The 25,904-nt window shown below is 38.7% G+C and overlaps 2 protein-coding genes across 4 annotated transcripts in view; one reads left to right on the top strand and one right to left on the bottom strand.

Moving 5' to 3' along the window:
• Positions 1 to 25,904, bottom strand: part of LOC117788785 (division abnormally delayed protein) — a 64,954-nt gene that overhangs the window by 2,224 nt on the left and 36,826 nt on the right. Inside the window, exons 2-8 of one of the 3 annotated variants that reach the window (XM_034627653.1) lie at positions 10,709 to 10,852; positions 3,004 to 3,127; positions 2,508 to 2,948; positions 2,155 to 2,347; positions 1,041 to 1,213; positions 238 to 439; positions 25 to 169 (exon numbers count right to left, since the gene is read on the bottom strand). In XM_034627653.1, coding sequence (XP_034483544.1) covers positions 25 to 169; positions 238 to 439; positions 1,041 to 1,213; positions 2,155 to 2,347; positions 2,508 to 2,948; positions 3,004 to 3,127; positions 10,709 to 10,852 — 1,422 coding nt within the window. Of the gene's footprint in view, positions 1 to 24; positions 170 to 237; positions 440 to 1,040; positions 1,214 to 2,154; positions 2,348 to 2,500; positions 2,949 to 3,003; positions 3,128 to 10,708; positions 10,853 to 25,904 lie in introns of those variants that run through there. The other 2 variants (XM_034627651.1, XM_034627654.1) reach the window with 2 other exon arrangements.
• LOC117788787 lies at positions 590 to 1,024 on the top strand. The gene is made up of 2 exons (XM_034627656.1): positions 590 to 695; positions 760 to 1,024. The coding sequence occupies exons 1-2, from the start codon at positions 615 to 617 to the stop codon at positions 904 to 906; spliced, it is 228 nt and encodes a 75-aa protein (XP_034483547.1). The 5' UTR covers positions 590 to 614; the 3' UTR covers positions 907 to 1,024.

Here is a 25,904-nt window from a genome sequence, read left to right as displayed (position 1 = left end):
TTTGTGATTGAACTGTCGACTTACCATCGCCAGAGCCATCGCCGGAGCCATCGCCGTTTAAGCCGCCGTACTCGTCATCATCATCGTTGAGCTGTCCGCCTCCGCCGCCGGAACCCTCGTGTCCCATGTCACTCTGCACGTCATGCATAGGCGGGAGTACAACTGGCGCCTGAAAGCAGAATATATTTGAATTAAAAATTGATCTCGTCGAGATAATTGAGAGCGTCTTCCACTTACGCCAATGCTTTTGCGTATCTTGATGAGCTTGTCGACCAGCTCATTCAGTTTGCTCTGCTGTGACTGGTTCTCCAATGGCACCTCTGGATTATAACGCTGTGTATCCGAGCCCGGCGTGATCAGCAGCTGTGTGTATTCCCCAACACGATCTCCGGTCCAGCAGAGATGATCGTCGTTCTGTGTGAAATCCTCGTCACAGTAGCTGTGAATTAATCGAAATCAAAACATAGTGAGCCTTTTTATTTATCAAAGTTGCCTGTACAGTCACTTTTCTTTTGGCAGCTCAGTCATAAAACATAGACTGACTGAAAAATTCTCCATTTAAACAATATATATTTTAAATTAAAAAAACATCATCACGAATAAAAAAGCTGAAAATGTTCAAGGAACTTGTATTGTTTGTGCATACAGCAAGTCGCAATTTCTGTCTAATGCGTCCTGAGGCAGTTCCACGTGGAGTAAGTTTGCTATCTTATAGTGATATCTGATACTCGATCTATTTAAAACTATATCTATCTATAGAGTGCTTGTCGGCCCATTGTTAAGAATAGCTTTTGGGCAAATATGGTATTCTTTATAGCCATTTTCACGCCCCTCTACGTCTGCCTGCTGAGGGATGTGTTTGGACTGTTGCGCGACTTTAACTACAAGATGGCCAGGGGCAAGTAGAATCACATCCTTGTTGGGAGTGAATCCTCTTTCAGAGATTTAACCAGTTATTGTTCAATATATACACTCGTACTCAAATATATATTACATTAAGTTTGTGGCATCGTCTGTGATCAAAGTTTTATATTACTTACTTGTACACAATATTGGTAAAGAATTCCTTGGACTTCTCGATGGTCGACAGGAAGTGAACAATGGCTGCATCTGGCGGTGATGCCCACTTGACGTTGCCATATGGTTGCAAAGTCTCCGGCTCGTCTTCGGCCAGTGAGGGCAACAGATTGGGCGTGCCACATGTTTTCTTTACCTGAAAAGCAGAAGACAAGAGTCGTTAGATGAGCTCCACTTCCTGTAGATATGACTATAGTAGTTGCAGCACTTCCTGACCCACGCTAATCGCTGCCACTCATGCACGTGCCAGCTGTGTCCCCTGTGGCATCATCCACTCGTGCCACATCGTCGTCTTCCCATCATGTGGCACGTCGCGTTGCATGTAAATGGCAACTTGCAACTTGCAACGTGCAACGATTTTGCGCATGACCTACCGCATAAATGACGTCTAATTGAATATTTTAAATTTTAAATGCATTTCGACATTCCAATTACAGTAACCCGGCTCTAATTAAACGATGCTGTCCACTCGAAAACAACTGATTTGCCGCTAAATGTTGCAACACGATCAAACTGGTTAATGCCACTCCAAGGCTGGCCATTAAATTAATTTAAAATGTTCATAAATTAAGGCGCAATTATGGCCATCGCGTCCTTGTATCTGGTTAACATGAGCTGACCATTTTAAAGAGGAAACACTTTGCTAAATCTGTCAGTTTAATACCCTAGCTTAAATCCCAAGTGGGCTGGTCTATACTATATAATTATTACAAATTTAGCTGCTGACTCTTAGCTTCTTTTTCATGTGTATAAATTATAATTTTATATTTCTTTTTTACAACACACAAAACAAAAATAATAATCAAAAACTACCATTTTACAATTGTAATTATTTTTGTAGTTTCAGTGGACAAAGTGATACACTTCTTTGGAGTAATTTTAATTAATATTCGTTTAAACTTTTATTTACATTTTGCACTTTTGAAAATGTACGAATAATGAAACTGTTATCGAAGATATTTAAATTCTTGTTATTAAAATTACTTATTAATCAAAACTAAGTATATTTTAACTGTTCTCTACATTTGTGTCAAACTGATGGTTGTAGTTAAACTACCCGCTGTCCTATCAACTCACCTTTTTCTCTAGATCCGGACCATTTTGCATGGCTCTCATGATTGCGTTGGATAGGTGTTCATCCAGTAGCTTGATGGCATTCATAATGCCACTGTCGGAGCGGATGTGCGCGGCCACCAGATTGTCCAAGGCCTCCACAACATTGGACCAAGGGCTGTCCAAGAGGCCAGAAAATTCAGCCGAGCAGCCGCTGCATTAGTTTAAAAATAAATAACAATGCATTTTATACCACATTCATAGAAATATTTATATTAATACTTAAATTTAAATTACACAGTAATTATTTAATAATTTTTAAATTTTAATTTAAATAAATAAATTGTACAATATATTTGCTGAGTTCAACTTACCGTATCACATTCATGCAGTAGCTGTAGCAGACCTTGGGTCTTCCATGCTCTGGATGTTCATTGCAATTGGGACAATAGTGCATCTTGAGGAGATGCATTTTGCAGGTATCCGTCAACTGTTTTCCATACAGGGTATCCGTTTCGCTGAGCACCTCGGCACTCTGGATCAGGGAGTTCATAAAGATGCTGGACATGCGGACACTCTGCATTAGATTGCTTTGCAGCTCCTTGGGTATCTGGTCAAAGGGCTGCAGTTCATCAAAGTTATGCCTCAGGCAGTTGATGTAATCCTCGTGCAAATCCCTATAGTTGTTCTTGTTGTGGTGCACCACCTGATGATAGGCGATGGGAAACAGTTGCTCAAAGAATTTGTGCAACGCATCCTCAAGACTTTGACTATTCATTGCTTGGCCATTGCTATAGTTCTCCGTGTACTTTAAGTGACTAAAGAGAGGAAAGTGTTATTTTAGACTAAATGATAATACCCCTTTATGCTTACCTTATGATCTCCGTGTACAGCTGATGAATCAGTCGCTGCGTCAGAGGCACCATTCGCTTGTAGACTTTGGAGAAGACACTCAGTGTCCTGTTCTCCGATTGTACTGCCAGCTCGAGGACGTGCTCTGCAGAGAATAGACAGAAAAGCATACAGATTATTGTTAGTTCGTTATAGTAGCAAATTAAATCACTCTCTTGTTGCCACAAGTTTCCCTATTCCCTCTCATCCTCAGCTGGGAATTTGGCAGCAGCTTCAGTCAGAGTTAAATGGCCAGTCTGGGAATTGTTACCAAAAGTTTATCTTATTGTTCCTAGTGCTTTTAGCTAATTAAAACAAATTTATGTGCAACTTTTGGCACTCAGATTTCACTCTCTTTTTATTCAACAAGGAATTGAGTTAAATAATTAGCGACTTAGACAATTTGCTAAATACAAACATAAAAAAAACTAATATGCAATAAATTTTGTATTGTATTGTATTTATTGTTATTATATATTTATTTTTGTTGTCGTTGTGTAAGCAATCAATCTAAGCGCAATCAACAATCGAATACCTAAATCAAGCTGAGAATGCTAATCACGTTGTTGCTCAAAAAGCCACGAAAATATAATCTGTCAAAGTGTCAGTGAAATTTGTCTCAACTGGATTTGCGATACGCCATGGATTGGACATTGATACAGCCCAACAAACACTTGCAACACGCGACGAGCAACTCGCAACTCGCAACTCGCAACTCGCAACTCGCTGTTTGTGCCTTGTCATTATCGCAGCTAATACGGCGATTACAAATCCCGAAATCGATTGTCAATTTCACAAAATCTGCATGCACACACACACACACACACACACACAGATAATTCAGTCTGTCAGTCTGTCAATTTGTTGTGTGAGATGTCGTCGCTGTCTCCGCTCTTTTTCTCCCTCTCTGCCACAAAGTTGAAGCGTGGCAAATTCTAAATTGCAATCTGATGTTTTTGTGTTTTTGTGGCTCGCTGAGATTCGGCTTTTATATAAAAGTGTCAATCTTTTTGTTAATTGGCAAATGGCAGCAACAAAATAAGACAGCGACAACAACAACCACACACATTTCAGTTCCTTTACTCATCGTTAGCTTTGTTGTTGTTGTTGTTGTTTTTGTTGTTTATGTTTTGTGAAGCATTTCCGTTCTCAGCCTTGGGTTCTTTTTTGGGCTTGGCTTGGTTTGTCTGCTGCCTGTTTGTCTTACTGTCCGTCTATCTGTCTTTCTGTCTGTTTGACTGCCTGCCTCTTTATCGGCTAATGGTCTTTGATGCGTCAGAGTTTACCCCTTTTTAATTAGCTCTCTTGGCACTCAGCTGCAACAACAACAACAACAACAACACGCAGAAGTGGAAACATTTGACCTACCCAACAATTGCCAATTGCGCAGGATGCGATTGTTATAGTGAATTGATCAATTGTCATATAGACATTACATTGTCATTGTTCAATTAATTATGAACATTGTCTGCATTTCGTATACGACAACATCCGAGCTGCTTTTGCTAAGGATATCTCCCCCATTTCCCGCCGGATGTATGGAATAATTAACACACCAGCTTGCAGCGAACATTCTGTATAATTAAACGACTAATTGTAATCGCAATAATCGCTATAGCAGTCGCAATTCAATTGTTTATACTAGGGTACTAAGGGTATTCGGGTGTGTGTTGACAGCCTGTCGTAACATAAGCCCTCAACCAGTATTTGACTCAGAGTCAGAGTCACAGTCAGTGTCAAAATTGCAGACCAACCGCAAAAGCCAACTAACAGTCTCTTGTCATGGTTTTAAGCTGCCAGTAAAAGCTGTCAGTTGCACTGCAATAAAATGGGACTAAGAAGTGCATGAATGTGGAAAACGAATCCTATTTTAAAGTTAAACTATAACAATTGTTTAATTTATATCAAATTTAATCAAATTTAGTCAAAAAATCTACTCTTAATTGGAAACTTTTGGTATAAATTAAAATGACCCATATCAACAATATTTAAATGAAGAATCACTTTAGATATTCCGTGTGGAAATGTGTTAAGTTTGGACAAAGTTATAAAAGTTAATAATAACATATTATTTTATTGGATTAAGAAACGTTTTAATTTTCAGAGAAAAAGAAATCTTACCATAAAGTGTTTTATTAACAATTGTCATAAATTTATACAAAATAGAATTTTTAATTATTTTATGCGTTTTCTAGATTGTTTTTAAATGAAATACTTGTTTAGAGTGAAGAAAGTAATCTCTTGTTAAGATATTTCATTAACAATTGCCAAAAATTTTATTGAAGCTGTATGAAATTATAGTTAATTCAAAATTTGTGTAGCTAGCACGTGAGTTTTTCTCTGAGTGTAATAAAACTGCAGTTGTATTTACTGCTTATTTGACATTTACTAGCATACGCTGCGCATACTTAATATTATTGCAGCTGCTTTGTCGGCTTAATACGAGCAATTAAGTTGTGGTTTTCACACCGCCCACACACAGACTTGCCACAGTTGAACCTCAGGTTGAACTCCAGTCTCTCTCTCTCTCTCTCTCTTTGTCTCTCTCTGTCTCTGTATATGTGCATGTATCCGGCAGCCCACATCTATATTTATATTTACAGATACAAATGTAAGCTGAGTGTTTCACCTAAGGGCAGACTTGAAACTAACAATAATATTCTATGCTGTGCACAACTAATTGCAATTTGTGTGTGCCTTCTCTCTTGGTTCTGGTAATTAACAGAGGTCTTGATTACGGCTTGGGTCTGCCAAGGCAGTTATAACAACTAGAGTCTTGGAAATGGATTTGCCAATAAAACATGAAAATTTCATTAGCCAAAGGTTTTTTCTTCATTGTCACAAGCAAGTCACACACACACACACACACACACACACACTAACACACATAAAGGCATTCACTGATGGCCTCTCTCTAATGGCTAAACGGACAATGAAATTGAATTAGACAACGCTCAATACTCAGGTCGGAACAGAGTCCAGGCCAAGCCAAGCCTACGCAACTTGAAGTTATCCCAAAGCACGAGTATTCGTAGAGCAAATATCTACGCTAGGCTTCATTGCTTCATTAGAGGGCGGGGAGTGGGATTAACAGAGTCCATCTGTAGAGCCTGGGCATCCATTGGTCCAAGCTGCGACCGGTTGCGCGCCTCGGGCTCAGACCCAGACCCAGCTGCAGTTCCAGCTCCAGTCGCAGCCCCAGTTACTGCCCCTGCCTCTGTGGCTGCCCCAAAAAGACGCACACACTTTGCAACGGCAGATGAGACCGAGTTTGGCGGCGGCATTCTCTCTGTTTTCGTTTCCCACGCCATGGCAAATATGCAGGGACAGCCCACAGGTTTAGTTTTATTTTTTGCCCGCTTTTTTATATTCTTTTTTCTCTCTTTTTTTTATTATTTTTGTGTGTAGTTTTTAGGTTTTTTTTACTCCGCAGTTTGTTGTTTGCTGCCTGCGTTCCTGTGCGGATATTACAATTTTAGTATCTGCCGTTTTTTATTTGCATTTTATATGCATGTATTTCTTGATTTGCCTAGCCTTAGTTGCCTCTGTCTCTCTCTCTCTCTCTCTGTCTGTATCTCTGGCTCAACTTCAGTTCTCCTAGCCGCATTTAGTTTCATTTTTAGCTGTGGCAAGTTGTTGCCCTCACTGTGGCACACTGGGACTAGCTAACATTCAGGTGTCTAGAAGTGTCTCTCATCTGGCTTTGATTGGGTGATTTTAAGGTGGAGCCAGGCATAATTATAGCATAGAAGGCATGCTATCTTCTCCCATGATAATTGCTGCTATCTGTGCGCTGCTCTCTCCACTCATTTCTCTCTCCCCATCTCAACTCGACTGGAATCGATGCTCAGCACACTGTGCATCGGCACTTTAAGTGCTTGTATTGTAACTAGCTATCTGCAGGCAGGCGTGCCAACTTGGCACGCCCCTCCAGATGTAAGCAACAACTTCTTGACTCAGCCAACGGCCACTCCAACAGCTGGGCTGCCCCCTCCCCTTTCTCTTCCTTCCTCCTTTTGGCCAGGTCCTTGGTCTTCTCTTCTTGGCCATGTCAAAGTAATTGGATGACTTTTGTATTGCGAGGACTTGCAACTCGTGACTCAATGCTTGACTTTTGTCATACTAAAGTGCTTCAGCGCATATGCATCAATTGTCAACTGCAGGCCCTTCCCTTATACCCGACCTCAACCCTTGATCTTAACCCTCTGCTTGCCACAGTTACGTTTTGTGTGCATTCTCAGTTCGCTAATCAAAAGCGCGTGTTTAAAGCATTTCATTTCATTTTGTTAGCAACAAATTATAATGTTTAGAAATATAATTTGGACTGGGTGACAGACTGTTTTTCTATCAGACAAAATGGCCCCGCTGATGCCATTGGCAATTAATGAAACCTGTTGGCCAGTTGCCCAGTTGGCTTACAGGTTGCGTCTTAAAATTGTTGCTCGTTTGTTTGACTAACCGCAAACGATACCATTCATTTGTTCAATATTAATAATATTCGTATTTAAATTGCGTTAATAATTAATAGCTGCAGCTAAATTTATTGTTATGGCCCAAACAAAAAATTCATTCAGAAATTTTAGCCACAGCCTCAAGGTCAGCATCACATTTGAAACTAATACATATTCAAATTAAATATTTATAGAAAAATTAAAAAAATACCATCTTGGTAACAGAACAAGTTTGCAACGAAGCTGCAAAGAGAACTAGAATCATCTCAAGTACTTTTCTGGAGCGATAATACCTTCATTTGTTGGCCAAATCTGTGGCTTGGCTAACACTTTGTCGCAGTTCTCGCTTCTTGGCTATAAAAAATAATGACAATAACTACAAAGCAGAGCCATCCAACTAACCAACTATCTAACAGCTTCGCTTTGTGACAAAGCAAACAAAAGCAGTTAACAAACGATGACGACCAAAAACCACTTTGAACGTACAAAATACCAATAACAACAACAGGAGCAACAAAGATGGCTTTAGCTGCAGCTACAAAGCACAAGATATGGCCAAAACAGACGTTGGCCAAGTCGAGAAACGTGCAGAGAGCAAGGGAAGAGGTGAAAAGAGGCAAGTGGAATGTGCCACGAAAGTTGCGACTTATGAAAGTGCACGCACTGCATGCTCTCATTGTAGCTGTTGTAGTTGTTGTAGTTGTTGCAGCTGTTGTTGTTGTTGCAGTTGTTGTTGCCGCGTATTGGCAAAAATAAAATACAATTTTATGTTGCCACTCTTTTTCAGTTGTTGTGCAGCGAAAAGGGCCAAAAGTTGCACTGGCTGATCAGTAAGTCAGCATTTGGAACTTTTTATGCAGGCGCACGCCCATTTAGCTGCAACTTGGCAACAAAGGGAGGCGACTCCGAGGGAGTCGAAAACGCATTAAGAGAAGAGAAAAAAGTGCGGTAAGTGCAATGGAGACATACAGCTTGGCGCTATTTTGGGTGGGGCTCAATGTGGCAAGGGAAAGGGGCATGGGGCATGGAGCATGGGGCATGAAGGGGCAGCATAATTCGTAAGCTGCGAAACGTGTTTACACACGCAAATACTTGCTTAAAAATAATACGGAACATGCACTCAAACAAAAGCAGCAAAAGCAGAACGACAACAACAACAACGGCACACATGCAACAACAAACAAAGCAACACAACAATACAACAATACAACACACAACAATCGCGCAGGAAACGGAAAGAAGTTCAGGAGAAGTGCAGGGCAGCGGAAGAAGAAGAAGAAGAAAGAGGAGCGCCAGGAAAGCTGCATATGCGATTGTTGTTGTTGTTGTTGTTGTTGCTGTCGTTGCTGCCACTAAATAGAAATATGCATTTATTTTTCATACAGTATTATTTTATGCGTAAACGCCGCAAGGCACCAAAGACAAAACAAAAATACAAATAATAAAAAATAATAAAGAAAAAGGAATACAACATGTGTAAGTACATATATGTGCGGAAAATGCATAAAATTTTATAGTTGCGCATCTGCAGACCGAGCGAGTGAGACTTGACTTGGAAATATTACGCATACGCACGGTCGGACCTGGAACTGGAACTGGAACTGGCGCGAGCTAAATTAATTTTTATGGCTTGCAAGCGAAGACATGTTTCTGAAAAGTCCAAAATTGCAGACACTTTAAAGAGAATCAGTTCCTGTACGAACTATGCTCGAATAATTGAAATGTTATTTATATTTCATGTTAAGTAAATTGTTTGTCGTGCATAAATTAAATAAATACCAATTAACCATGCAGCAAGCAATTAAATAAACATTATAAAAATTGTTTTTTTTATGAGTTGATTTACTATATGCAATACTTTTTACACTCGTCAGTCAAACATTAAACACGCGCATTACTTTTATTTGTATAAGCTTTGCTAGTTGACATTATAAATATATATTTCTATATGTTTATAAGTATTGCATTTCAGTTTAATGACTTTGTCGTTTGCATATTAATTTGATTTTATTTGAAGTTAACATGCGCAACGCAAAGTAAATTTCAAGTACTTTGCGGCTATTCATTAAGACTGGAACTGAAACAATTCTAGACAACAATTGTTGAATTTATCCATAAATAATGATCAAGAAATGCAATAACTACCCTCTTACCACTACAAAACTGATGAATTTAATGGAATAAGGCTACTTTTAATATTTGTTATAATATTAAATAAATACTTTACGTTATCCATATTTATTTAATATACATTTATGTTTGCTGGTGACTCTTGATGACTAACAATCAAAGAACAAATGAATCCATTAAATGCTGAAGAGCAAACATAAAAAGCGGGCAAAATAAAATCCACACAAATTGCACTCGCAAAAAAAAAAAAATACGATGGCAGCTCCACGTCAATTTTTAAATTTTAAATGCGCGCCCATTTCCAAGAAATGCAGACGGCACAAGCAACAACAACAACAACAACTACAATAATAATATTGAGAACAGAGCAGAGAGTAGAGAGCACGCCTTAAAGCGATATTTACAGCGTGTACGACAACCGTTTGCAGGCATTGAGAATTGTGCTGTTGTTGTCCCTAAAACGTGACCCAACCAAAGATTGCAAAATGTCTAAAAGGCGCTGGACAACAACAATAACAAAATTTAATGCCTTTTTAATTAGATGCAGACACTTTGTTGCATTCCAAACAGTTTTGCGCAGCGAATACACTTCAATATGGCTATGATGATGGATATGGATATGGACTGTATTTAATATTTGATATATACAAAATATATATAATATACATTGAGTATGTGTCGCTTTGATCTGCATACAAATGCAAATTACAAATCAATTTCGCGTTTCAAGTTTAATTTCGTTAAATTCACTTGGCAAGCCAAAAGTTATCATCATAATTTTGCGACCCACGCTCAAGCTGGCGATTTGCATATTATAAATAATTTATTGCCACGAAAATATGTTTTTCGCTATCGCAACGAAAACTTTTCAGACTTTGCGACTGTGTGCGCTGACTAACCACCAACTGGCTAACAGACTGACTGACAAACTGGCTAACCGACTGACAAACTGACAGAGAGACAGACTCACTGACTGACTGACTGACTGATTTGCATAAAAGCATTTGCCATTTAAAATTGCCAGTCTCCAGTTCTCTTTCGCTAGGTTACACCGTTCTCTATTCTTAGAGTAAACGTAAAACTCATATTTGTAGATTCATACTCACTCTGAAAATTCTCAACGGTTGTCTCTAGGATGCCACGCAGACTGTTCGTGTGATGATGCAGCAGGTCCTCGTACTTCTTCGATGCCTTGAGGCGCAACTCCTTTTCCGTGTCATTGTTGCAACAGCTGCCCCCGCAAACGGCGCCTGCAACAAGTCAAGGGTTGAATTATAAAAATTAATTTCAATATTTGAAATTTTGTTAAATTAAAAATAAATTCATTATTATAATTAAATTAAATCTTTAAATTATTTAAAAATTTTATTAAAAAAATTTATTATTAATATTATATTTTATAAACCAATCTCTGCGTATTATAATATAATAATTATTATATAATTAAATTAAATCTTTAAATTATTTAAAAAATTATTATTAATATTATATTTTATAAACCAATCTCTGCATATTATAATATAATAATTATGCGACTTGAGGAAGTAAAAATATGCTAGAGTGTCCCACCATATTCCAAAGAAATTTATATATTTCTGTTACTTAGGAAAAAATGATTATTGTATATATTAAATATCGTTTAATACAGATTCGACTTTATTATCAAACTTTCATATGTGAAAATATATAGCCTAAATAAAATTTGTCAATGTATTTTTAAAGAAGATTTTGATGTTATGACAAGACCTTATTATCAGAGCTGCAGTCAAAAATCATCTTTGCATAACCATTTCAGATTTTGTCTCTCGTTTTCCTTTTTTTTTGTTTTGTTTATTATCGTGTGGGCGGGTCTCGTTTAATTGTTTATGACTTAAAGCCATTGTGGTTGGTGGTTTGGTGGTTTGCCGGCGCCACCCATGATGTTGAAAGACTGCGCGTGGGTTTCTTTCTCATTTATATACAAATTACGAATACATAAAATACTCTTTTTTTCTGTTTCCTCGTTTCGCTCAAACAACTTTAATGTTTTTAATGACTATCATTGTGCTGGGCGTGTTAATAACTTTTAAATTGCGTGTAATTGCAAATTTAACTACTGACTGCTTCCACGGCAAACTGTGGACAACTTGGCTGCCGTGATACTCTGTGTGGTGCCAAACAAAAGCAGGTTATTTGGTTTCCCAGTAATCCCTGTAATGTATCTGTAAGTTGTAGAAATTTTATTGCACATATTATTGCAGTTGCAGTTGCTTGACAATAACGTGCACAAATAGCACATTAATTGCCCTCTTTGGTGATCAACAGGTTGTGACAACAACAACTCTCTCGCTCTCTCCCTCAACAAATTGATTCACTTGAAGACAACAACAAAACGATGGCAACAACAACAGTGAGAGCTATAAATTTATGGCCTACATATGTATGTGTTAATAGCTTTTACTGCTCTGGTGGCATTCACCGCGTAGATGTGACAATTGGAGATGGGGCTAGATAACTGAGTGTCACTGTGCGTGTGTGTGTGTATGTGTGTGTGTGTGTATGTGGTAGGGGTAGTAGCTGCCTTTAGCGTGGGCTGACTGTCACGCAGTTCATGACAACTGCAACAACGACAACAGCAACAACAAGAATCGACAAAACGCTTTGAGCAATCGACTTTTAAGGCATAAGATAGATACGTCTTTTGTATATATATATGTGTGTGTGTGTTGCCTATTTTGTCTTTATAGTTTATAATTTAAATTAATGGCTTTTATATGACGTTTATGTGTGTGAGCTGCACCTAAAAACGAGTTGACGACTATATATGTATGAATTGAATCCCCCGTCCGATCAGACGATTAGCCTAGGCCATATGTTGTGGCCATAAAATTAGCAAATGAAATGAGTTTTGACAAACACTGTATACAGTTGCTGCAAGAAATTTACATCAGCATCTATTTCTGAAACGATTGCGAGCAGCAGCTTCTGTAAAAACGTCAGGAGAAAGGGAAATATCAAAAGTTGCGGCAAAGTAAATGCACAGTTGTCAAGTGGGGCATGTGGCAATGTGCAACTGGCAACTGGCAACTGATACTTGACGGCGTGGCGCCGCGAAGCCATGACACATTTATTTGCCATGCCATGCAATGCAAATTCAACAAGCAAAATGAAATGGAAAATTGAAAATGGCGTTGCAACGAAATTGAAAAACAACAAAACGAGCTAAATAAATACACGCAAGGCCAACAGATGCCAGTGTAAAAGTGTCAACTAAATAATGATTGAAGATAAGCCAAGCTGAGTCACAAAAGTGAAGCCATCATTTTTTTTTGCAAATATTCATTGATTTATTCAATTGCAAATTATGTCATAAATGATAAGCTCACTTTAAAGCCCAATGGCAAATGGCCTGTTTATGCGTTTCTATGAATTGCTGCACATAAATCAGCCAAAAGAGCTCAAAAAACCAGCAACATGGCAACAGGCCAGTTCCTTTTACTGACTCTTTTGCTTATTGACCAGGCGTCAGTCAGTCTAGCTATGACAGAGAAGCCAAAAGAAATGTGAAAAAAAATGCGACTTCTTCCGCTTTGAGCTTCCTGTTGCAACGGTAACCGATGTCTCTGTCGCCTCTGAGACTAAGGCTGTAACTTAAACCTGTCCCCAGCAATAGAGAGAGACAGAAAGAGAAAGAGAGACAGAGAGAGAGAGAGAAAAGTAGAGACTAGGCTTCTGTATTGCTCTGCAGTGGGGAATACTTTGTAGTTCGTTTTAACTTTTGCTCCATTGCTTTGTAACTCAAGAGCACACAGCTCAAGCAGTAGAAATTCAATTGAATTGCCCCAACGTGACACACACACACACACACACACACATACACACACTTGCTTGTCTGTATATCCTGATGTGGCCCAGAAAAGTATGCTATGGCAAAAGATTTCTGGCAGCGTCTGCCAAATTGCAGTTAGGCACTGAGAGGCCGTTGTGTAAAAAATGCAAATCTCATGCATGGCCAAAAATTGTGCCTGCCAAAAATACGAGCTCTGTTTTTGGCCGTGACCGCAAGGCATATGGGCGTGGCGCCACCGCCCACACTCAAAGGCTTTTATGCACTTCTCCATTCCATTGCTGCTGTTGCTGCTATTGTTGTGTTGTGGCAACTGCTGTTGCTGATGTTGTTGCAACTGCTGCTGCTGCTGCTGCTGCTGCTGCTGTCTATTTTCGTCTCTTGTTTTGCCTGCTGTCACCGCAGCAGCAGGCAACGTGTGCGAATTTGTTTACTGTAATTGTCTACGGGCATGAAGGCGGAGCTATGGCTTCGTTCTAGGCCATTGTGTTGGATTACACATACGTCTACACACACACACACACACACACACATATGCCTACCAAAACTTGCTGTCGCTGTCGTCTTTGCCATTATCAGACTTTGGCTGTGAGCCAAGTAAACGCTTAGCCCGCAAAACACTTGGCTCAGAGGCAGCTTTGGCATACCTTGACATAATTTGCTCGTCCTTCACCTCTCAACTCCCTCCCCCCTCCAGTAAGTGCTGAACCGTTTGCTATATGCGTTTTCAATTTACAGTAAATGTGTTGAAAATCATGAGTCTGCTTGTGGACAGAACAAATGTTAAATAGAAAATGGAAAATGGAAAATTTGAGCCGTCAAAATGTCAGAAAGTTTTACTGCCTCGTTGTAATTAGAGAAAATGTTTGGCTAAGTACAAAAGTAAACTTTTCCAGCTGAAAACTGAACTTTGAACTGTTTGCTGTTTGTTTCCATAACTATACTCCAAGTGGAAACTGAAGCTTCAGCAATTATTATTCGATTTTGTGCTGCAAATCTTTGCTTTGCTTTTCTAAAGGAAAAACATAAAACCAAACATTGCTTACTTTCAAATGCATATCATAAATATTTCAAATATATAATAACATATTTCTAGTGTAATTTATGGCCTTGATTGAAAATCAATTTGTGTACAAACACAACAAACGAGAAATAACAAGTAACATAGATGCTTTGATATAGAAACCCTATCGACAGCAAGCAGGCCAGGCCAAGAAGTCAACTATTGACTAGGGCCATAAATTCCAAAAAGAAATTTATAATCAACAAGAGGAAGAGTTACAGCAATACAGCAACAGCAACAACAACAACTAGAAATAGAACTACTCCACATACTTGAAACTTTCACATTGCAGAACACAAATAAAAACATCCGCCTTGCCCATTCTACTTGCCCCCCGGTGTCGTCGACTGCGTGTCAAGGCGCGTTTAATAATTGTTATCAAAAATCGTTGACTACTTGTCAAACACCAACAATTTGTGTGTGCAGCGACCAATGCGATAACAATTAAAGTCAACAAAATGCGGCAAAAAAAAAACTGAAAATATATATATCAAGAATCGGACAACAGAATGGGGTAAGTGGACTCTCTCACTCTCTTACTCTCTCACTCTTTCTCTAGTTCTATCGATATGCTTGAACTGTTATACATTTTTATGGTTCGTTGATTTTTGTTGTTGTTGTTGTTGTTGTTGTTATTATGACACGTTTGCTGTTGTTTGTGGCTTGTAGATCGTCATCAGTTTGTGGCAGATCTTTATAAGAAACAATTCAAAATCGGTTCGTTGAACTCTGTTCCAGCCTATTTAAGCGTAATAACTAAGAGAGCAACTTTTACAGCTTTCGTTCTCAAGTTTTTGCTAATCAAATTTTAACTATGTTATCGCAAATGTTTTGAGTATCTTTTATCAGCTGTCGACTTTGCAGCTGATAGACAAAATATTTCTTGAACTATTTATAAAATATATATCACATTATAATTTAAAGGATTTAACTTTAATTTAACATATTTTTACTTTAAATTCCTTAAGTTTAACTGACTTTATTTTATTTGCATTTGTGCTGAACAAATTTGTTTAAAATTAGTTTATCTAACATGTATATGCCTCAATCTTTCAATATTCAAGTGCAGATTGGTCGACCTATTAATACTTTTAGAGTTGCAGGAAGCTGCATTGCAGTTGCAATTCGCATTTCTATTTGCAACGCATATTTATTTATTGTATATTCAATTATTTGTTGGCTTTGCATGCGCTGCAATCTATATACATATATATATATGTTTTGGTGTTGTTGTTGATGCTGCAGCTTCGCATTTCAGCTGCCACACGAGAAAATCCCAACAATTCAGCTGATAAATTGTTAATGCGCGCATAAGTTTTCAATTTGTGTGGCAAATACCGCGTGGCAAGCACACACACACACACACACACACACACACACACACACACACACACACACACACACACTGGCATACAGATGTAGATTGTCAGTTACAGATGCAGCTTGCAACACGCGACGCCGCGCTGACATCGTAGCTGGCAGATTTTGGCGCCACGTCTGCGTTGCATGTACAATTTATTGCGGCGGCTGCAACAGCGACAATCTCCTTGCCATTTTTTTGCATTTGCCCATTTGAATATAAGTTCATATATATATAAGTTTTTCTATAAGTAACTATGACTGCGTATATGTGTGTGTGTGTGTGTGTTGCACGCATGCACTTTGTGCTAATTTTGCAATGAAAATGTCAACTGCGATTATACGAGCAACAACCAAGGAAAATAAAAATGTGGCAAGAGTTAAGCTAGCGACGACGCGTCGTCGTTGACAAGTTGCTGCAAGTTGCATGCACATTTTTGGACACACTTGCAACACTTTCCCGCTGCATTCTGCTGATTGGCTTACGTTTCGGCTAGGCGCCAAGCAGACGCCTCTTGCCTGCCACACGACCAGCAGCAAATTTTGTCTGCCTCAAAAAGCATATTAAAAATTTAATTGAAAACATTTTTTTATTGCAACGTATGCAGTTATGGTATGTGGTATGTGGGCTAGCTACTGTTGTTGCATGTGGTTCTTGCTGCAGCAATATTAATTATCAAGATTTATGATGTTGAACAAGTCAAGTCTATCTAAATGCAAATTTAGATCTAGGCGAGTTATCTGAGCTCAAAGAAATTGCCGAGAAAGTGAGAGATGAGAAAGATAATCAAAGTTACTCTGTGTGTAGACAATAAATGTCTAAATATTTATTAAATTGTATTTTTAACTATATTTCTAACAGCATAAATTTATTTATATCGAATTTTTTAATTAAATCAAGAAACAATATTTTTAATAAAATGTAAGAAATATTTAATTATAAAATAATTATTAAGTTTATTACTAAAAACTAATGTATAGCTTAAAATATTAAATTTCAGGTGTATCTGTGTATCTCTAGATCTTAATAAGGAAATCTCTTCATCCACTGAAAACCTCGAGTTGTAGATATTTTGTTTTTTCGCAAGATCTGCACTCTGTTTGACCTGCCACATATTAGATTGCTGAACTGACAGGCGACTAATTCATTTGGCTGTGGCTGCAACAAAGACTCACTAAATGCTCCCCACACCCCGCTGATATTTTGAAGACGCCCAGTTGCAGTTCATTGGCAGTGCCTGTAACCTGAATTGTTAGGGATTGTAGGGGATCGAGGCGTGTGCCATGTTATGGTTCTTCCAAGAGCCAGGCACATGTATGTGCATAAATCTCGCGGCCTTATGCACAAGAATGCCAAACAAATGAAATTACAAATCTATAAATAAAACACGAAATGAGAATGAGAGCAACAACAAGAGCAAGAACAAGAACAAGAGAAAACAAAGCAAAACAAGGCGAAACATGAGGATCTCTTGAGTTGATCTCCAGTCGCATGAATCACACAACAACTGCCCAGCTGATGTTGAGGACAAAGCACCGAACAATAATAAAAATAATTACATCAAAAATCCATAACAATTCAACAAATATGCTAAATAAACAGCGCCAATGAAATTGCATTAAAATTGCTGGCAAGGGAAAGGGCAATAACAAAAGGCGCAGGCAAATGTTAAACAAATGTTAAACAAATCAAAAATAAACAATAAGTCAACAGCAGCTGGACTGGTAAGTCTTCGAGTGCGCAGTTCTATATATTTGTGTAATATAAGCATAACAACAGCAGCAACAGCAACCGCAGCAGCAGCAGCAGCAACAACAACAAACAATTGCGGAAATTGCTGACAGTGCAGGAATCTGCAACAACAATATCAACAGCATTTTGATAATTAAAAAACTGAAGCAGCTACAACAACAAGAACATATTGCTGCTGATGAGCAACACGCAGAAGCAACAACAACAATTGTGGACAGCAACAGCAACAACAACAAACAATTGCGAATTATACAACTGGGCGCACAGCAAACGAATGACAGCAAATTCAACCTATATCTCCGGCTGTCCATCTCCATCCACTTTTGACCAACGTTGCAACGTTGGCCGCGTTGCAGATGTGCAAATACTGGCAGCAACAAGCAGATACAAATACAAATACAAATACAAATACAAATAGAAACAGAAACAAATAAACCAATAGACAGATGAATATTTCCTTTCTTTCTCTCTCTCTCTCTGTCTCTCTCTCTCTCTGCTGCCATCAGTTCAATTGCAACAAATTCTGCGCTCCTAGTCGCCCAATGGGCAGCAGCAGCTGTTGTTTCAACAGCAGCAACAGCAATTGCTCCCTGGCTGCCCCCCAGTTGTTGTTGCTGTTGCAAATTGCTGCGGGTAATCATAATGCATGTTGCATGCAAATTAACGCATCAACGGCGAGCCGATTGCAACTGGAAAGACCTGTGTTATACGCCACATCCCGCATCACATTCTGTGGGATTATGCCAACGGCAATACAAATGGGGGGAATGTGGGAAATGAATGTGTTTATCCCACTGTTATAATTGCCGTTGCCCTCACAAATGTCAGGCAAAAACTGATCCCTAATGTGTCCACTGTTAGTCTTTCTTTCATCTCTGGTCTCTAATCAAATTCCAAATTATCACACAAAAAAAAAAAAAAAGAGATATTTAGCTCTCAGCAACATGTTGCTGTTGTCGATTGTGCAACACGTTTTCTACTCGACCATAAAATGCATTTGTTTATTATAGAATTTAAAAAATAATTTAAGTGTATTTTAATTAAGTTTACTTCAATGACTGATAAGAACATGCCACCAACTGTAACTGTAAGTGGGCCATATCAAGAGTGTGTGTGTGTGTGTTGAGGCGGCCACATTATCTGGTTGCGTCTACAATTACGCAGTGGAAGCAAGTTCTGAGTTGCAGAGTTGCTGACAATTTGAATGAAATTTAAAGCTAAGCCAATGAACGCCAATTGCACTCACATTAAGTACTTGCTTATAGAAATATGCGAAATAAATGCCAATTCTGCATATTAATTTTGACTAAAAAAAAAAACACTATTTATAACGCCCATTACAACAACAACATGAACAACATTTCAATAGGCGTCTGCTGGAAATTGGGTCACATTTTTGGACTATGAAAATGCGTCTACTTGAAGAACTTGATCACTTGAGGAAACTGTACACGACAGAATAATTGCATTGCATTGTACTTACGAGTACGAGTACGAGTACGAGCACTCGAACAACAATTCGGGCCAATAAAATGGTGCCAGTTCAACTTGCGACTCAGCATAAATAAAATGAATATGCTCGTAAATGTTAAACAAAAATTGCTTGCGGTCTTTTATTCTCCTCGTCGTGGTGTTGTTGTTAGTGTTTTTTTTTTGCAGGCGTTAAATGGATTTTTGGGTCAGCTTGGCCATGCCACGCCTCAGTCTGTTGTGTATATGGAGGATGCGAAGTAAAAACAAACCAACGTGAATGAAAGAAAAACACAATCACGAAACAACCTTGAACGACTGTTTGTATTGTGTAACTACAAGATACTTTGCGTGTAATTTGTTGCATGTTAGTAGCTTTTAATTATATGCTGATTATGTTTTTTCGGCCACAATCAACAACAACAACAGCAACAACAACAAGACACACCCAATAGCCAAACACCAAACACACTCCCACCCGGGTCTAAAGAGCCAAAACAACACTGTGACAATCCAAAATTGTGGCACGTTCCGAAGGTAGACAATGAAGGAGGCTTCCCTTTAGCTGACTTGCACAAAATGTCAAAGAGCTAGTCATAGGGACAGAGAGCTACAGAGCGGTATAGCGAATGGGAAGAAGATAGTAAAAGAGCTAGGAAAAATTCAATTAGTTTTGTGTTTGCGCATTGCATGACAACAATGATATCGCCCTCACACTCTCTAACTTTCCCTCTCTCACTTCTTCTTCCTTTCTCTCCCTCACTCTCTCTCTGTTCTATCCTAAAACTAAAAGCAACTATGCAGCTTGAAATTGTCAGCAAGCTGCAAATATTGATCTGAAAAATACTTGGGCTAAACTGTCGATTAACCAAGAGATAAAACAATCTGATTTGTGGAATGAAATCTTTAATTGGATTATAAATATGATAAAGAAGTCTCAGTTGCAGCTTTCATTTCATCAGTTGGCTGACGAGTTGCTACGAGGATAACCAAATTTCCAATCAATAAACTCAAACAAGCAACGTGCATGCAAATGAATTTGCCAAGCTTTGAAATGCAACAGCAATAGAAAGAAAATGGAAAATGAACACAGACTCTTGTTGAAAAGGCAGCAAAGCTTTTCACACTGCAAAGGAGATGGCGATAAAGTGATAGAGATGGAGATAGAGAGACAGAGTGGGAAGGAAATGGACAACAATGACATTTAACATTTAAGCACGTCTACGAAATGAGATTAAACCACAGAGTAGAAATTGAATAAAGTCGACAAAAGTTAGTTTAAGATCTGGCTTATAAATGCTATAAGCGCATATAATATTATATTATTGTTATTGCTTGTGGATTATCATCTATGAGTCTGGAAATATGAATCTCTTTAAAAATGCAGACAACACACCCACAAGCAGTGCAAAAAGGCGGCAATAAAAATGCAATTTGGCTAAAACGTGTTCAATGCTTCAATATTTGCCTAACACTGGCCACTGCTTTCAGTTACAATAAGCACACACCCGCACAGAGAGAGAATGAGAGAGTGGAAGTGAAATAAAGCCATTGAAATCGCATGAAGTTTCACAATTCCCTAGCATTTGGCAAATGCCCACAAGCCTTCTTTCGACATTTTTATTACGGCCATTGCAGGAAGCAAGGTGCTGAGGACGGTAGAAGAGGAGGAGTAAGGAGGGGCAGTCAGGCAGGAGTTGTTGCCAGGAGGCAGCACCACAAGTGTTCCATCCATGAACTGCCAGCTCCGCCGCTGACTGCACTTACTCCGATTGCGCATACGCCACGTTGGCTGCGATTTATTGGGCAAGCAGCCGCTGTTGCCGCTGCCTTTGATTTTGATTTTGGCCACTAAATAGTTGGCTTACAAATTTGTTTTGCACCATTGTGTGTGTGTGTGTGTGTGTGTGTGGGCTGTACCGTTTGATGCTTTCAATTACGCCCACGAAAAATCGAGGGCCAAGACGAAGCAGAGCCAAAAGCATTTTAACGCTTTTGCCCATAAAAATCAGACTCAATGTAAAGGATTCACGCTGTGGCTTGTGGTGTGGTATCGAGTAGAAAGGGTGGCAAATACAAAAGAATAAATATCGAGTGTTTACGTTGAAGCCGAAAAGCAAACAAAATGGCAAACAAAAGACGAAGCCGCCAATAACGTAAGTACTTGTCGTAACTCTGGTGGCTGTGGAAAGCGCGAGAACAAACAATACACAGATTTTTCCTTTAGTTTTCCCACTTGGCTTTTGTTTCGCCATCATCATTTGTTGTCTTTTGCCTAGGTACTCGCTCACTCACTCATTCATTCAGTCAGTGGCTCACTAACTCACACAAGCTCACACTCACTCACTTGCTGGCTCATTCATTCATTCATTCGTTTTAGCTGCTTTGTTTTGGCCATGCGGCTCACGTAATTCGCTGTCGGGCGTAAGAATTTGCAGCGTTTTTCGTGATGATTTCACAATTTCCCATGCGTGCCCAGTTTCCCAATCTGTCCGACAATCCGCCATCAGCCAGCAACCACCCAGCATCCCCCTGAGGTGGTTCCATGCTCGTGACTTGGCTTATGTGTGCTTCCTATTGTTGGGATTTTATTTTGATTTTATTTTTGCATTTGATAATCTGTGCGCTTCTCTCACAGTTTATCAGTTAGTCTTTGAAATTTGTTCACGTCATCGTTGGGAATATTTTCAAGAATAATATTTTGTATTTCGTATCTTGCAGGCATTTTCAATCCTTCAAAGATTTTCATAATTTGTCTTCTCTTGTCTCATTCTTTTTCCCGGAAGCAATTAGAATATTTGTTTCTCTCTGACCAAAATATGTGTGTGTGTTTTGTGCCACCTCAAGCTTTCAATCATCGGGATTAGCAACGCTACTTGGCGCAGATTTCTATTTAAAATCTGCAAATAGACGATGCATAATTGTTGCTGCACTTAAAAATAGCTGACTGACTAAGCGATACTCTGCACTTTGATCTTAGTTAAGCTGAGGCGTATCTACAATATATCTATAAAAATACTAATTTATTATTATTAAATTTGTATCATTATAGTAAAATAATAATAGCTTTTCTTTCGCTGCTTTAAGATTAGTATGTTGTATAACTTTGCGTTTATTTGGTGATGGTAATAATATTTTAATGACTGTAATTTAAAAGTTTTTCCTTCTATTCATAATCTTTAAATTTGTGGAGTGAGCATTTAATAAAAAATTTATGTTTCTTGGCTTTACAGACTATTTGAGAGAGCTTATACGACATCTTCACTGAGTTCGACATGTGTAATCTCTGTGTAATTTGCTTGGCTATTTGCTTGGTGAAAACTCAACAAGCGTTAATTTCAATGGACTTGGCCAATTAACAAATACCGCCATATAATTTTCAATTTAATGGCTTCATCATCGCGTCGACAGTCTGCAGACTGTGGACTGTAGACTGTAGACTGCAGACTGCAGGAGCGAGTTTTCGGCCCACTCGCCTAGACGGCGACGAGTCCCACCTAAAAATCGGAAAAGCGGAATCGGAAAAAAGGGGAGGGATGAAAGAGGTGCATATAAGTGCAAAATGTTGTAAAGCAAAGCTGCTGACATTTGTGCGGCCAGAAGGAGGCGGCTGTCACGCCTCTCTTTGCACCTCATTAGATGCCGAGTTGTGAAATCGTTGCGAATCGAAATCGAAACGAAGTCTGCAACAGCCTACAGAGCTGAAGTTGCCACAATTTGTAGCGTGTGCGCGCTTATTGATTTCCCAGGTAGCCTCAAGGCATTTGCGTGTGGCAAACGCCCAAGTAAAAGCCAAATCCAAGTAACGATGCGCTGCGCAGGCGCAGCTGTCAATGCAACGCCAATGTGACTCCTGTGGCAGCGTGGCAAACGGCAACGTGGCAAGCGGCAACGTGGCAAGTGTCGCCGCAAGCTGCAAGCTCGAATGCATTATGCATATTGCATTCGTGCCAACTTTGTTAGTTGCTGGCAATTGTTTTTGTTTCTTTGTTTGTCTCCCATGTGCCCCTTAATTTTGAACATATCGAGTGGCGTTCACATAAATTTGTAATTACGTATACGCCATGTAGGTCGCACTCGAGACGCGTTTTTATACCCTAGCAAATGGTATTATAATTAGTTCACGAAATGTGTAACGTCTTAAAGGAGGCGTGGCATTGGATCAATATATCATATATGCATCTGACATTGGAACAATAACTCATTAGTTTGTTGATAATAATTGTTGATATTTTGATAAATTTCTAACAAACTTTTACATTTGATTTTAGCAATAAAAATTGAATATAAGATTTATGTTGTTATTTTGTTTTATATAATTAAAAATTTAAATTTAATTGTTATTTCATAATACTTTTTTCACTGAAAAATTGGGAGTAAATTTAACTAAATTTAATTTGTTATCCCCGATATATCTTAACAAATCATACAGAATGTGCATTTGGTAATGACTTAAATATCCTAAATGCATTTAGTTTAAGTAAGTCCATTATTTTATACGGCTTCTATAGGAATCATCGCTTAAAAATAAACATATAACTAAAAAATTTATTTGTTTTTTGAGCAATAAAACATAGGAAGGATCAGTCGTAAGTTAAATACAGTGCTCCGCAAGGGTATCAAATGTGCGGCTCTCCAAAAATAATGTGTTTTTCTTGTCTTGTGTTTCGGCTGCTGCGTTGCATTCAATTAAGCAGTCGCATTCGCATTTTCGAGCGTGCCACACTCGACTTGACTTCCTTATACAGTTTTTTTTGTGCGTTGTTTGTTTATGTTTCTGCAGTTGACTTTGTGCCTTTTTCTCTCAGTTAACTACACCAATTTAATGCAGTAATTTATGCGTTTTTTATCGCTCGTCGCTTGTAATTGCAACCGAGTATTCAAGTATTCGCGCATTCGAATATGCGAGCATTCTCCTGGGCCACATTTCTTACAGTGAGTGAGTGAAAGTTTGAGCTGCTGTTGCAATTTGCCAGTTAGGCGTTTTCTTTTTATGGCATTTTGCAATTAAAAATGTATTAAACTCAGTCTGATCACCTGTAAAAGGTTTTTGAGTTTCCCACGCATCAGCAAAGGGCAGGAAATGAGAAAACGATTTAAGCAGTTTTTATGCTTTCCAGTAAATTCCATCTTCAATTGCACTAATGAGCTCGAGTAGAAAAAGGGAATTAAGTATGGTGGGGAATCGGAATGAGAATGAAAATGGGATTGGGATTGGTAGAGAAACTATCAAAGTGGCTCCGTGACTCACAGACAAATGGGCAACTCTGCTAAGCACATGTATAACCCCATAAGCCATCAATCAAAGCAGCCTTGAACTGCCAGTGACAGACAAGGCACTCATGAGTGTACTCACTAGTTGTATGAGTAGCTGGGAATTGGTGACATGTTAAATATAGAACACCAAATACATGAAATATCTATGAAAATTGACAGGAAAAGCAATGAAATTCTTGTTATAATGCTTGTTCCTTTTGTTATTGTTGTTGTTATTGTTGTTGTTGTTTGTCTCATGGGTGACTGCGTGTGCGTGCATTGTTGTATGCTCATTTGAATGACAAGAATTTTCCTCATAAAAGCGCAGAAACATGGTAAAAACTCTATTCGACAATGGTTGTAGTTTAACAACGAACCAACATTTAATAAATAATGCTACAACAACGAACAACTCTTGTTTATATAAATATCCTCTTTGAGTGTTGAATTGAACGACAATCAGTAAATAAATAGTTTAAATTGAAATCAAAGCGAATTGCCAATATTAAATTGAATTTAAAATAAAAGCAATTTTCATACATTTAATATGCGAATATGCAAAATTTGTATGCTTAAACAGAAACTGCAATTGAAATTAAGTTGTAGGCGGAATAAGGGAAATTCCCACTATGTAAAGTCAAGTGAAGATGACATACATTATTAAAGATCAGAGCTCAGTATTTCAATTAACAAGAATCCATTTGCTTAACAATGTGAAGAGCGTGTAACAAATTTGTAGTTACATTTCTGCTGTTAAACACTCTGTCTGCCCTCGAGGCGTGCATTTGAGTTATGACCCAAGCCCTGGTCCTCATTCAGCTCGTTGTCTCCAGTCTGCAGACAGTCTGCAGTCTACAGTCTACGGTCTGCAGTCTACAGTTGGAGTTGACTACAGTCTGCGTTGTCAGTCTATGGACATACATATGCGATTTGCATGCAAACTAATTGCAAGTCGCTTTTTATGCAAATCACTTTTGCTGTCGACGCAGAAACAAAACAAAAATAAATAAATGAACGCTAATAAAGTTAACAACTTGTTTTGGCTTTTATTTAAATGTTTGCGCTAATTTCTTACTAAACCAAAACAGAGAGGGCGGCTCTAAAGGTTGCCTAGAGTAGAGGAGGGGAGAGGAGTGAAGAGGGGGGGCAAGGGAGAGGGAGAGGGGTGTTGGCTACGCGTGCGCCATGAATGTGACTTTTGTGTCTGACATAAATTTCACATTTGACACTTTTTTTGCAGTCAATGGCGGCGACGCAGAAAACTCACAAAATGCCACATGCAACATATTTTCTCAGCTCACTGTGGGGAGAGGGGAGCGGTGAGGGGTGGGGGAAAGGCAGTCTCTCAGTGCGGGGTGACATGCGTCGTTTGTTGCAAAATTATGCGCCAAGGTGTTGGCTGTTCGGTATGTGTGTGTGTGTGTGTATGTGTGTGTGACGGGGTGTGTGGGTCGACTGACATGTAATTAGTGCAATCTCAACACTTCTGTTACAGTTTTTTATTCTTGCATTTTATTATTATGGTACGGGTAATTTGCTTATGAATATGTTAAAATTCAATTGCCACACTCCGTG

The sequence above is a fragment of the Drosophila innubila genome, assembly GCF_004354385.1.
Source record: "Drosophila innubila isolate TH190305 chromosome 3L unlocalized genomic scaffold, UK_Dinn_1.0 0_D_3L, whole genome shotgun sequence".
Taxonomy (NCBI): domain Eukaryota; kingdom Metazoa; phylum Arthropoda; class Insecta; order Diptera; family Drosophilidae; genus Drosophila; species Drosophila innubila.
This window is presented reverse-complemented; position numbering and strand designations above follow the sequence as displayed.

What these genes read in the sequence shown, in the direction of transcription:
- LOC117788787 (XM_034627656.1), top strand. Translation starts at nt 615, where the DNA reads ATGTTCAAGGAACTTGTATTGTTTGTGCATACAGCAAGTCGCAATTTC. An exon ending in CTGAGGCAGTTCCACGTGGA is followed by an intron (nt 696 to 759) that starts GTAAGTTTGCTA and finishes ATCTATCTATAG; the next exon opens with AGTGCTTGTCGGCCCATTGT.